Source organism: Thunnus maccoyii, chromosome 10, assembly GCF_910596095.1.
Source record: "Thunnus maccoyii chromosome 10, fThuMac1.1, whole genome shotgun sequence".
Lineage (NCBI taxonomy): Eukaryota > Metazoa > Chordata > Actinopteri > Scombriformes > Scombridae > Thunnus > Thunnus maccoyii.
Genome location: NC_056542.1, coordinates 28,240,436 through 28,253,615, shown reverse-complemented (window position 1 = coordinate 28,253,615; position 13,180 = coordinate 28,240,436). Strand labels below are relative to the sequence as shown.

Below are 13,180 nucleotides of genomic sequence, written 5' to 3'. Positions count from 1 at the left end.
GTCTGAGCAGCATGTATTTATTGTTGAACTAGTCAATGCAGTAGAAAAACTAGCAGCTAGCATGCTAGCAGCTCTGTGAGGCTGTATAGGCACAGCTATGATGCTAACATCAGTATGCTGAGGCTCACAAGGACAATGCTAACATGCTGAAGTTTAGTGTACATACCGTTTGTCGTGTTAACCATCTTACTTAGCATGTTAGGATGGTAACATTTGCTTGTTAGAACTTAAACCAGCTGAGGCTGATGGGAATGTTATTAGTTTTTGCAGGTATTTGGTCATAAACCAAAATAGTTCAAATTTTGACCTGATGATGGCGCTAGAGGAAAAGTCAGAGGACCATCAAAGTTATCATGAGTCAATCTGGAGGTCACATGAATGTGTGTGCCAATTTCTATAGCAATTCATCTGATAGTTGTGAGACATTTCATTCAAAACCATAAATCAACCTCATAGTGGTGCCTAAGGAATAATCAGGGATCACCAAAGTCATTAGGATTCATCCCATCCCACCGTGGATATCTGCACCATTTTTATGGCAGTCCATCCAGTAGTTGACGAGACATTTCGCCATAAACCAAAACTGTCAACCTCATGATGGCACCAGAAGAAAAGTCAGGGGATCACCAAAGTCAGAAGGGTTCATCCACTGGGAACCTCATCCACCAGGAACCATGAATGTCTCCATCCAATAGTTGTTGAGATATTTCAGTCTGGATAGTGCCACACTGCTAGCGTAGCAGTTGGAATGATTTCCTCACACGATACTCTGTCGATCCTCTTTGGATGGGAAAAGCAGCGGGCACCAGAAATGTGGCTGATGAGAGAAGGCAAGAAAAACTATTGAATAAAGACAACGTTTCAGCGTTTTATAACCATAATGCATTCATCATTCACTTTACTAATTACTGTAATGCAAACCTTAATGATTAGTGTTGTAAAGATGCTGTTATTGGTTTTCTCCTTCCTCCTTTTTAATCTCTTCCTCAGGATTTTGGCATGCAGGTACTCCACCCTCTGCTCTGCAGTGGCGGCGAAGAACTGCTCACACACCAACAGCCTGAGCTGGGCTGCTTTGGCAGCCACCAGGGCCATAATGAGCAGAGTGAGCAGGATGGCAGCCAGTGGAATCACAGAGTTATAGAGCAGCAGCTTAGGTTTAGGAAGACACTTCTTCTCAAACAGGGTCACAGAGTAGGAAAAATCTTTCTCATGGCTTTCCTCGCTAAATTGTATACCAATTAAAGTTGCAATCCCCTGCAAAGATCAATGAATGAATATTCAGTGGGTGTCTAACAGAAATACATTCAGTAACATATCAGTGGGTCTTAAAATACTTTAACAAACATACTTACTTTGATGCTCAGTAGCAAAGGGACATGAAATGGTTCCATCTCTGATAATTTTGTTGTTACGATATCAACAAAATAGTACAGTAAGGCATCCACGGTTATAAATATGACCCAAGCTACGAAATGAGAGACAACCGGAATACCAAATTTCAGCACAGCTTTCCCCTCTCGTGTGGTGGGACGGGCGGAGGGGATAGAGGCGTAAAGCTTCTCCTCCTTTGGTGTGAGGGGAAGGACGTGCGGCTTTCCTTCCGCCTTCTGCTTCTCGTCAAAATGAATGAACTTGCTGCTAATGAAGCTATTTTGGTGTTTCATGTCATTGCAGTATCTTTTTATGTGTAAGGCTATAAACATCATGAGTATAAGGAAGCTGATGGCAGGAAACATCCGGTCAGTCACAGAGGACACTGTATTCATAATGGCCTGTGCATATTTTACAGTTTCATTCAGCTCTTGCTCTGCCTCAGTGAGTTTCTCCTTGAATTCTTCCGATTCCACTTTGAGTGAAACCTTGAGCTGGGAGTCAAGGTTTACAACCCCCAGATCTGTAATCCCTTTGAGTATGTTACCCAGCCATTTCAACATCTTAATGTAGTTACTGAAAGGAGCAGTGATCGATGCTTTCTTGGCCTTCAGGTTGCAAATCATGCTCCTAACCAGGCCTGTGAGGTTCTCCAAAGTGTTGCGGATATTTCGAAGAACCACCAAACTGGTTCCGGTGGTCAGGAGTAGATTCCGGCTCTTCTTCATGAAGATGGAGATAACAAATAGAGTCCCCAAGCATCGTACTCTCTTTGACAGGAAGAGGGCAACAGTCAGCAGAGTCCCAAAGCAGCCAGCGATCCCCCCAGCCGCCGCTGTCTCATAGTCCAGAGTGTAGAGGAGGTACAGGAAGAGCAGGGAGCTGATGAGGAAGCTGGAAAAGCAACAGGTGAGGAGGAAGATTGTGGTTTTCTTGAAGCCATCCCTTTTACCAGTGGTGAAAACATCTACAGCCAGAGACCCAATATCCTCCAGGCTCTGTTTTATCACAATCCATGAGAGTAGCATCCTGGATATTGAAGGAGAAAATGTTGGAAAACCCAACACTAGAGAGCAAAAGTCGTATTGGAAAGAAAGAGGAGGTTGGATGAACAGATAATAGAAAAAAAAAGAATGGTCAATAATACTGAATGGCATACGGAGTAACTTTTGTGTCAAAATTTAAGTCAGAAAATATACATGTTGAATATCAGAAATCAGAATGCTCCATAGATCAGCTTCAATTTAATGAAATCGCAAAGTACAGACCTGCTGTGTAGAGCTCAGCATCTATTCTGATGCATGTAGTCTGCAGTCTCCTTAAATACAGCAGAAACAGGAACTCTTCTGTCACCTCAAACCACAGTCATTCATCATTTCCCAGTCATCTGTGTCTTTTCAGACAAAAGCAGAAGTAAACGAAGGGTAATATGAGGCTGAATTTGGACAGTATGTGAGACTGGATTGTGCTTTTGTTATAAAATTAAGTATTTTATTCAGAATTGCAAAGTTGTACGCCACTAATGAGTATAATTAACACCTTAAGACATTCAAACTACAGCACACCTGATAAAAGCTGTAAAATATCTGTGAAAGGAGTAGGAAAATAATTACTTTAAGTTTATAGCAGTATAGAGTTCTTCTGGATGGACACAAAAAATGTCTATCTTCAGCAATCCACTTAAACTTTAATGGAGCCAAACAACCACAGTTTTTGAAAATGAAAAATAGCCTGTCAAGCGTGAAACCCGCAAATGACAATGACCACTTTTTTCATTCATTTATTCATTCATTCATATGGGTTTAGACTTTAGGGTCAGCTCAGCAGACTAGCTAACTAGCCTATAGCCAGTTAGCTAAAGGTTTGTATGATGTTGTTTGAACGTAGAAGGAAATATATCCATGGGAAGGTCAGTTAGTCAAACAAGTGAGCAACATAAGTTACTTTCTGTTAAAAGAAAGAGAGCGACTGTGTAATACCTCTTCATTCCTTGCCCTTTTCACAATGTGTTATGTTAATGATCCTGCCTAGAGATGCATTTTTTTTATTTTATGATTTTTTTATGATTTATTTTTTCTCTCCTACTTATTCAGATACCTCAATTAAGAAAAAATCTATACCTCTGTACTTGGAGCTCTTTGTGATCATTTTATGTAAGATAGCATGAGACCAGGGATTGCTGTGTCACTGAAGAACATGTAACTGAGAGAAATTATATCTACTGTGGATCTGTCATCTGTGGCGATACCCAATCCATGTAATGAATCAGTATCAGATCCAATACAGATCCAGAGTATGAGATCAGTGCCAATACCTTCCTCTGTCCAAGACATTTGATTCTAAAATGAAATCATTTTTGTCTGATAAATGGAGCTATGAAATACTTGCACATGAGCTTAATCCACAAAGGTGACTGTATCATGAATTGACCATTAAGCCTTTTTTTTTCTTTCTCCTGTTCGCCCCTTTTTCTCTTTCTTACTTTGGGATGTTGGGATCGTAGAGGTGGGGTGGGGGGATATACAGTAGTTATTGCAATGTTGTTTGATCCTTTCTTTTCCTTTTTTTGAGACATAACTATTGTGAGGAATCACAATAAACAAACAAAGATTTAAAAAAAACAAAAAACTTTTAGCCTACTTGTGCTGGACCACACAGTCTTTACCTCGATATTCAAACTACCCTTGACTTTTTACATAGAGGGGCATTCCACTCCTTTTACACATGAAGGTCAGTTCATCATGGATGATCCTCTAGTCTATATGCTTCACAGAGTTTACAGTCATGTAGAGTTAGCCAGTACATCTGCAAGAGTCTTATTTTTTGATTTTTCTAATGCTTTTAACACTATTCAGCCACACATTTTAGTCAACAAGCTTATTGATTTTAACATAAACATCACCACTGTAGCGTGGGTCATCGACTACCTCATATCTAGACCCCAGTATGTGAGGTCTGGAGGTGAGATATCTGACATCATTATTACTTATACTGGCATGCCCCAAGGCACTGTGTAGTCCCCTTTTTTGTTCACCTTATATACCTCTGACTGCAGGCCGACTCCAGCATCTGTCCAGGCACTGCCACCTGCAAACATTTTCTGATGATTGAGCACTTGTTGGCTACATCCTCAAAGACAACCAGCTTACCAACAGGAAGTGGATGGCTTTGTAAAATGGTGTGATGAAAACCACCTAATTTTAAATGTGAGTAAGACTAAAGAGCTCATTATTGATTTTAGGAAGAAAAAGGCTGCTGTGACTCCTGTCCTGATTAAAGATGAGGCCATTGTGGTGGTCTCCTCATATAAGTACCTCAGTGGATAATGGGTTGGACTGGAAAGAGAACACCAGTGCCATTCTTAAAAGGGCCCAACCCAGGCTGTTTTTCCTCAGGAGGCTTTGGTCTTTTGAGGTCAGCGGGTCACTCCTTCACATGTTTTATCAGAGTATTTTGGCAAGTGTTTTATTTCATGCCGTTGTCTGCTTGGGGTGCGGCTTAAACTCAGAGGACAAGAACAAAGTCAATAAACTGATGAAGAAGGCAGGGTCAATTATTGGCTTGACACCTGACTCACTAGAGATGATCCTGGAGCAAAGAATGGGTAGGAAGCTCAAGAATATTATGCAAAATAATGATGATCCAATGTACTCTGTTTTTAGTGAGCTGAAGAGCTCTTTTAGTGACAGGCTCGTGATGCCCAGGTGCTCCTCTGAGAGATTCAGGAAGTCCTTTGTACTTGCTGCGTCTAAGTTTTCTAATGAACATTGTCGTTGACTGTCACCATCGATGCTGATTATCGAACAATGATGATGATCTGATGTTGAGAACTATATTGGTGGATGTACTGAGGATTGTGATGATGTTGGGGTCCATGAATATGTTGATGTTGTGTCATACAGCCACTTTGATGTTTGATGCTCTCCTCCTATGTAATGCCTTGAGATATGATTGCCTGTACTATTGTCTGTTGTTTACTGTCCTACTTGATGTTTGTCCTATTTGTTTGGTGGCACTCAGTTTCCCCCCTGGGGGATTAATAAAGTATTTCGTATCGTCTCGTATCGTATCCTATCGTGTCGTATCGTATCCTATCGTATTGTGGGGAGAAGGCCTACTGCTGAACCTGTGAGAGTGGATGTATAATGTCTTCTGCAGCTCTGGAAGAAGCTTTTCAAATTCTGAGAAATAACTCTGATGGCATCTTGGCTTCCGCTTGGAGAGTATAAATTTATAACAGAAAGTCTGCATGACAAAGTGGGGAATGGCGTTTGAAAATCGTGGGCCTTCACCTGGGGATGTTTAACAAAAGATGCTAATGAGTTGCATTATGGCTAATGTAGGATCCAGTGCTGAAGTACCACTTTTACACTTAGTTCTTAGATACTTTTCTTGCTGTTCCTGTAGAAAGCATGTTTGTGTGTATGTGTTCATCTTATCACCACCCAACACTTGGCATTAGTGTAATATCAATTTTTTATTTTTAATTTGAAAAATAACTTACATAAATCTCTGTACTCAACCATACTTAACCAAGACATAGCCTTGGCATTAACACATTGCACCAAAAAGAGAAAATTAAAAGGCATTCAAAAGGATAAATAACATATGTCTTTGTCATCATGTGAGGCATTTTTCCTGTTCCACGAGAGTCTATTCATGGTAGCTTGTTTATTCAAATTCTGACATCTAAAGGTATGTACAATGAAAATCAAAATGAAAATATATACTGTAGCTTGTTACAGCGACAAGGTTTTCTTGGACATTAAAACGCATTATCTTCATGTGGAAAAGGAATAATGCCTCAGTTCAATTTCATTCAGACATACTGCAACTATAAGATTCATATACTTCCCAGACATGAGAAGTATTAATAATTACTAAAAATAGAAAATAAAAAATAAACTGGTCTTGGCTTTTAAATAAAACTAACAAAAATATAGTAAATTAATTTCATTTTCATTAAAACAAGAAAAAAAAAACATTTTCTGTGGCAATATCCCTTGTTATTTGAACTTGTGATTAGATCATCTTCACAAACAGTGCCTGTAAAATTGAACTGCAGCAACACACATCTTTTGCATGTTTGCTGCCTCTTGATTAGGTATAGACCTCTTGCTGTACTGATACAGATTATTTTTGCATGTTCGTCAACAATACTGAAATAAAATACACTTGCAATCACAACTGTTTCGTCAACCTCCATTAAATATAAAATATTTTCCTTGTCACTTTTTTTTTTCTCAAAAACCTTAAAGAAAATATGACCTTGGGGGTGGAATGTTTTGTTAAAACTTCAATAATTGGTCATGGAAGACCAAGAACTAATTTGCTGTAGAGCTCAATTTAAGGTGAGGGAGAAAAGTAATGAAGTTGACATGCACTGTACAAGAAACTGCAAAAATTCCAAATATCATCTTTATCAAAACATGCTGAGTTACTGTAAGGTGTGCCCAAGCCATGTTGCAGAAAATCCTTTTCAACATGCTTGTTAAACAAATCAAATCCAAAATAAAATACATACTGAAACAATACAGAACTGTAAAATAACCCACAGTCCTAAAATCTGGACAATATCAGGGGACTGAACAATGGTAGTAATGAATAGTACAATGAGAAGTACCCTGGGACAAGGAAGAAAAAGAGAAACATGTACAATTTGCACATAATGTTTATCTTTATAAGGCGTGAGCCTTTTACAATGAAATAAATAATTTACATTTATTTTCATTATCACTTTTTGTCACATAAACATTTTCTGTTAAATAACTCCAAAAGTTTCCTTTAAGTTTCCCTTATCTGCATGTCTGCAAAACACAGACTCATGAATGGTCTAAAGAATGATAAACAATGTCTATTTTTTTTCATCACGATGTTGCATTCACTCCCCTTGAAAACCATGCACTAGTGAAATTTATCTTTAAAAATAATATAAATTGTTGAAAATGGCTGATCTGTTTTATTTATTTTTCTTCATCTTTTTTGCAAGTTGCAGCCTCAAGAAAATAATTTTCTTTTTTTTTTTAATTCAGCTAAATTTGTGTCCATGCAAATGAACTAAAAAGGGAAAAAAATATTTTTTCTCATTTAATTTTCATACAATATATCAACAGAGAAAGAATGATGGTAGATTGTACATCTTTTCATGGGGTTTTGATCGTTACTGTATATTCTGGAGTGTTGATGGTAGCCAGTTCAATATTGCCTCTGATTAACTTTGAAGTCTTCCTGGTGATTTACCAGGACGGTTTGATTCAGTACATAAACCTAGAGTATGCAGGGTATTTCTTTTGGGTTTTGGGGGAGTGTGGATACAAGCTGGGACACACCTCACCCAAAAGTGATGGTCACCAAAACTCCATCTACACAGCTAGGTCTGTTGGCGTGGCGTGACCAAGCATCTGGTTAGAAACACTGTCACCCCCTTCAGATACATTGACATTTAAAGAAAAAAAAAAGAAAAGAAAACAAATGAAAACGAACAAAAAAAAAAAAGTCAAAGCAAAACATTTATTTTTCATTCGAAAAGGGCTTCTGTAGAACTCGTTTAGCGGTTCCCAGGACTGACCCCCATGGCTTCGAATTGGATGAAAACCTGGAACTGACGGATTCCTCGTGCTAAGGAGTTCATTCCAGCTTCCTCCAAACAACAACAACAACACCCGGCAATCCCGGCCGCCAGGTGCTTGCAACACGCTTCGCCACGTGCACAATGTGTGCAACGTTTTTGCTCAAAACACAGGATCACGTTTGCACCCCTAGAAACAGGCTCAGAAGACACAACATCAAGCATGCAGTGTAACCGGGGGGCGTGACCTGTAATCGCAACACTGGCTGCTACAACAACGCTATCAGTCCACACGCTGCTATGATCGAGAGAAACTGTCCAGTGAGGATTGGGAAGCTCTTCTTGTCAGTGGGGCCAGAGTAGGGTCCACCAGTGAGGAAGGAGGAAAGAGCTTGAACCAGCCAATCACCATGTTGGACAGGTCCAGCTCGTCTAACAGTATCTGAACTGCTCCCATGAATGATTTATGGTCCATACGTCCATAGTCGCCCCACACAATGACCTAAAGAGGAGGACGCATAAAAAGAAATGAGTCAAAAGCATAACATGAGGTTTAACAGTGCTCAGTTGATTCTGAGCTTCTGCTTTAATTACTGTGAATCCTCTTCACTGTGTTCTTACCTGTAAAACCTTCCCTCCCGGACTCTCCTCAAACGGCAGTTGCTGCTGGTAAAGAGGATCCAAGGTTTTTCTTGCTACTTTTGTTTTCTTTTTGGCTATGCAGACTCCGTTTTCCAAAAGGTAGACCTTAACATATGGTGCTGTGAGGAGCAGAGAGGAAAGGAAATGTTACATGACCTCTTATTCTCATCTCCATGTCCTAGAGCAGCATGCTTTTTCATCCTTATTATTCTTTATATACAGAATCAACATATACGACATACTGTATGTGTGTAATTTCCTGTAATAATAATGGCAGGGTGCGATCTAAAATTACCTGGCAGTGCCTTGGAACCTGGTTTTCCCACAAGGCCGCGGGCTCTGATGACCTCCACCTCCAGTGCTCCTTTCTTCTCCACCATGCCGATTTGGATGTCACCTAAATAACAAATAAAACAAAAGATTTTAAAAATCACCATAAAGTCCAGGTACTGTAATGTACACAAGCTGATTAAGGCTGCCTTTCCAAGTGCAAAGAGCTATTCTAAGTCTTACTAAGCTTTCAAATATGATCTAAGAAAAGCATTCTTGCCCTCACCCATAGGTGGAGTAGCCAACGTCTGTCGTCCGACCAGCTGAGCGGGGCCCAGACCATCCAGGAAGTCACTGAACTGGGCATCTGAGGAGAGCCTCACACCAGGGAAGATGAGACTGAAACAGAGGGACACAGCAGACTGGTTACCATAAAGATAAAGGTGCAGTTATGTTGATTAAAGACAAAGCTTTAGGCGAGCGGCTGGCAGTAGCCTATTAAATGTTGTGAGGAAAAGGACGAGTGAAGCCTAACATGAGTAATCAAGTTTTAAATGTTTTGTATGTACAAACTGCCCCCAGTAAAATAAGTGGTAAATATGAGAGTGAGTCCTTGTCTCCTTACTTTCCCTCAGAGCTGTAGCTGTTCATACTGCCATCTGTGGACTCCCGGCTGGCCTGCCGAGTCATCCTGCTCCTCATCTCCACCGCCAGGCCCGTCTCTGTGCTCCTCTGGATAGTGCTGCGCAACTTCTTACCTCCCGCTTCTGCACACATAATGATACACACAGCAAAAGGAGAGAGGAAGAGAGAAAAGAGTGATAGACTGTTAATCCATGACATTGAATCATTTTGTGACTCATACAGTGAGTTATATATGTATATGGATTATTACTGACATACCCATGCTTTCATCAGCTCATTAAAAAACCATTCCACAAGAGAAACAAAACACCAAAGACACCAGTGTGAATTCAAATTCATCTCTACACCAGGACATGGCTATAGCTTATTCTGGGGGTTATCTTGGCGGTTTCACAATCAAACAAGGTCACTAATTCAAAAAGCTCTACAGAATTATGGCTCTTTGTGTGTCTGCTGAACAGAACAACACGCGCAGCCCTCCTCTAGTCTGTGTTACCGACTGCCTACGGGGGTCTTGTGGGAGCCGTAGTGAGCCCATGCTCAACCTACAAACATCCAGCGTTGGCCCCCCACCTGCCTGGCTGATCCAAGACGACAGCTGACTCCCTGCGTTAACCCTGCTGCCGCTCATCTCCACCCAGCCTCCCTGACAGCCTGCGTGTGGGACCACGTGGTTTCGCCTGTGGCCCAGGTACACCTAACACCTACACAAAAGTATGAATGCTCCACCAAAACATACACAGCATCACTACTATGTTTCATTTTATATCCCATTAAAATAGAGGCAAGACAATTGTCCTTAACTCTGAGCACAGAGCAAGTCATCACAACATACAGAAAAAGACGCTCACTCGTTCAGCTCTGTTGAATAGGTATGTTCTGTAAAAATGCATCTGAAAAAAGTGTTTAATGATGAAATCATGTGCATGGCTATGGTGCGACCAAAGACTAATCATCCAAACATTATTAAATGTTATTGCCCCTATTATAGTTATGCAATCTCTTTTTCTTGTCTGTGATCAGATGAATGAAAACTCAGCCACCGTGTTATTTCCCAGAGGTCAGATAATCATTGCAAAGCCAAACAAAAATAATAACACCGAGTTACCGTAAGTTCAGCGTTCGCAACCCCAGGGTGCAACGTGATGACAAACGATCCGCCACCGATTCATAGAGCTTATGTCGTTTTCATCTTATAGTTTCTCGGTTTGTGTGAATGAGTCACATCTAGACTGCAGCATTCCTAATCCAGCATCATCATGAGGCTGATGCGGCGCCAGCTGTCTTCACTCTCCCTTCTCTCTTCCTCCTTGTCCCGTCAGAGGAGGAGCTGAGAGGAAGAGAGATGATCCTGTGTCTTATCTCACACAGGCATAAACAGACCTGGAGCCTTTCAGCCTTGAAATCTCAGTTATTCAGCTGGCCTCCGCCTCCTCTTCCTGCTCTTCACACATCACAATGGGAGCCACAGCCACAGAGGTCGACTGTGACGTCTGCAGCAAACCGCAGCTCAAAGACCTTCTTTGCCAATCAGAAGCCAGACAGATGTTCTCAATGAACATTAAAAACACACCATTTTCAAGCAGGTGAATAAGTTATACTGTATAAGTTGTACTGTTGCTTATACCATGTCTACTGAAATGAATTTCTCTGCTAATTGTGTTAGATTGATACAGAGACGCATAGATTAGTGTAATGATTGTGAATCTACACTTATACTTTATTTGATGGCCTCTCTGAATTATCATAGGCCCACTGTACATAAAGGTATCATGCCTGTAAAGCATTTACTAACTTTATACGAACATAATACACAGACAAATATGTGTCAAAGATGAGAACATCATCAACACTGGTTGGAGAACGTGGCACTTTTGTCATGTAGCTGGCAGGTACACCAGGTTTACAATATAGATTTATCTTCACTGTTAAGAAGGCAGATAAAGTGTCAGTAGCCTAAAAACTGGCTTGTCACCAAGAGGTCACTGCCCTCAAACTTCAGCCTTGCCAGACAGGGAAAGACCATGACAGTGTGTAGTGGAGCTGCTCAGCGGCCAAGTGTGAGTACAAGTGTCAAGTTTTAGCTGAAAAAGTCCAGTGAGCTCAGGAAGATAGATCAATAAAGGACCAAATCTTCTGCATTGCAAATCCATGACCTGTCTTTCTCTGTAAATAAACCAACAAGCACTAGAATAGAAAATGATTAGAGATTCTCGGGAGGCATATATATACACGCATAAACAGGCGTCATCACTGTTATGGAAATTGAAGACAGTCACTGAACAATACTGTATTCCTCAGCTAAATTGGCACTACCGCCCACAACATCAACAATGATTCATTCCAGTTACTAAATGCTATGACTCCATTCACAGAGTCTGATTTAGAAGTCATCAAGGGGAAATGAGATATCTGGTAGACTAGCATGAGCAGAATGTATTAGCAAACAGACCATATCCTGAAAGCATTCATGTTCACAGCAGCACCACAACACAGACAGCAGCAGCATCAACTGAAGCAGTACTAACAGCGCAGATGATAAATTGACTTCTGCTGAAACAAAGGCATAGATATCACTGATATCAATTCATATTACCAGAGAACACACAGCTTAAGCATCATAGTACATCCTCATCCTAAACTAATTAAACTAATTACATCTCCCAACCTGCCCCAAGTCCCCCTGACAATAAACACCTCTGAATCTTCCCACTAATCCTACATGCATCTCCTCACTGCCATCCCTCCTTTAAAACAACACTGCTGTGACATTTCCCCGGTTGTTATCTTACCTCCGTCCTCTTCATCAAAGGAGTTCATGCAGGGAAAATAGACAGCCAGCGCTTCAAACGATGCAGAAAGGCTCATCTTACTCTGGGAGCGCTGTATACGCATCCCGGGAGCCGGAGCAGAGGTATCATGCCCCTGCCTGCCCATGGTGACCAGCAGTTGTCCTTCTCAATGCAGTGAATCGAATGGTCTTGCAGGTCGAGGTTTAAAATTCAACTGAAATCTAATCTGTTGTGTAAATTCCTCAGTCCCGTAGTAGAAGCTGCTATTCTGTAGGTGATTAAGTCTATGTTATCGTCTAGTCTGTCCCTAGATGCTCTGTAGTCTGCATCTTAGGGAGAGCTTTAGAAAAAATGTTGCTTCAGTAGCGGAGTCTTGTGCTGTCTGTGTCTGATGTTCCTGCTGCACCTCTTTCTTCTGGGGGGAAGGGAAGAGAGCTGCATCGCGCTCCACCAATCAGAGGGCCAGGCTGCTAAGGCGCACCTCGGCTGGCTCTGCGGGTGAACGAGCTCTACCCAGAGATACTGCCCCCCCCCCCCCCCCCTTCCCCAGTCCATTTCTCATCATTTTTTTTTTTTTTTTGTACCTCTTCTTTTACCAATTGCTTTCTCCTTTTTCTCCCTCTGCTGGCTCTTTTGTTTCTTTTGTGCTATTCATCACTGTTATTTTTCCCTTTCTCTCTATCCGTCTCTCCATCTCCCCATCTTATCCACAGGAGCCAGTGAAAACAAGCTGTCATTAGGTCTGCCAACGGGGGCTCCAGCCACATGGCGGTCACTCAAAGTTCACGTGCCAAACTCAGCTACTTTATTTTTCTCTCTTCCATAAGCATATCACAGCTGTGTTGTGTTAGGAGGAATTCAGTTTGCTTTCGCTGGCTGTTTTCACAGT

The 13,180-nt window shown here is 41.1% G+C and overlaps 2 protein-coding genes across 4 annotated transcripts in view; both read right to left on the bottom strand.

Moving 5' to 3' along the window:
* Window positions 1-47: 47 nt before the first annotated feature.
* On the bottom strand, window positions 48-2,969 carry LOC121906165 (dendritic cell-specific transmembrane protein). The gene is made up of 5 exons (XM_042424877.1): window positions 2,940-2,969; window positions 2,643-2,767; window positions 1,356-2,440; window positions 922-1,257; window positions 48-817 (listed from the first exon to the last, which is right to left on the bottom strand). Exons 3-5 carry the CDS (start codon window positions 2,400-2,402, stop codon window positions 758-760), a joined length of 1,443 nt encoding a protein of 480 aa, XP_042280811.1. The 5' UTR covers window positions 2,403-2,440; window positions 2,643-2,767; window positions 2,940-2,969; the 3' UTR covers window positions 48-757.
* Window positions 2,970-5,832: 2,863 nt separating this feature from the next.
* rims2a (regulating synaptic membrane exocytosis 2a) overlaps window positions 5,833-13,180 on the bottom strand; it is a 150,262-nt gene continuing 142,914 nt past the window's right edge. For 2 of the 3 annotated variants that reach the window (XM_042423514.1, XM_042423516.1), the window contains 5 exons: window positions 9,480-9,621; window positions 9,141-9,253; window positions 8,880-8,981; window positions 8,564-8,703; window positions 5,833-8,444 (listed from right to left, as the gene is read on the bottom strand). In XM_042423514.1, the coding sequence (XP_042279448.1) occupies window positions 8,241-8,444; window positions 8,564-8,703; window positions 8,880-8,981; window positions 9,141-9,253; window positions 9,480-9,621 (701 nt within the window). In that variant the 3' untranslated portion in view covers window positions 5,833-8,240. Of the gene's footprint in view, window positions 8,445-8,563; window positions 8,704-8,879; window positions 8,982-9,140; window positions 9,254-9,479; window positions 9,622-12,291; window positions 12,801-13,180 lie in introns of those variants that run through there. The other variant, XM_042423515.1, reaches the window with a different exon arrangement.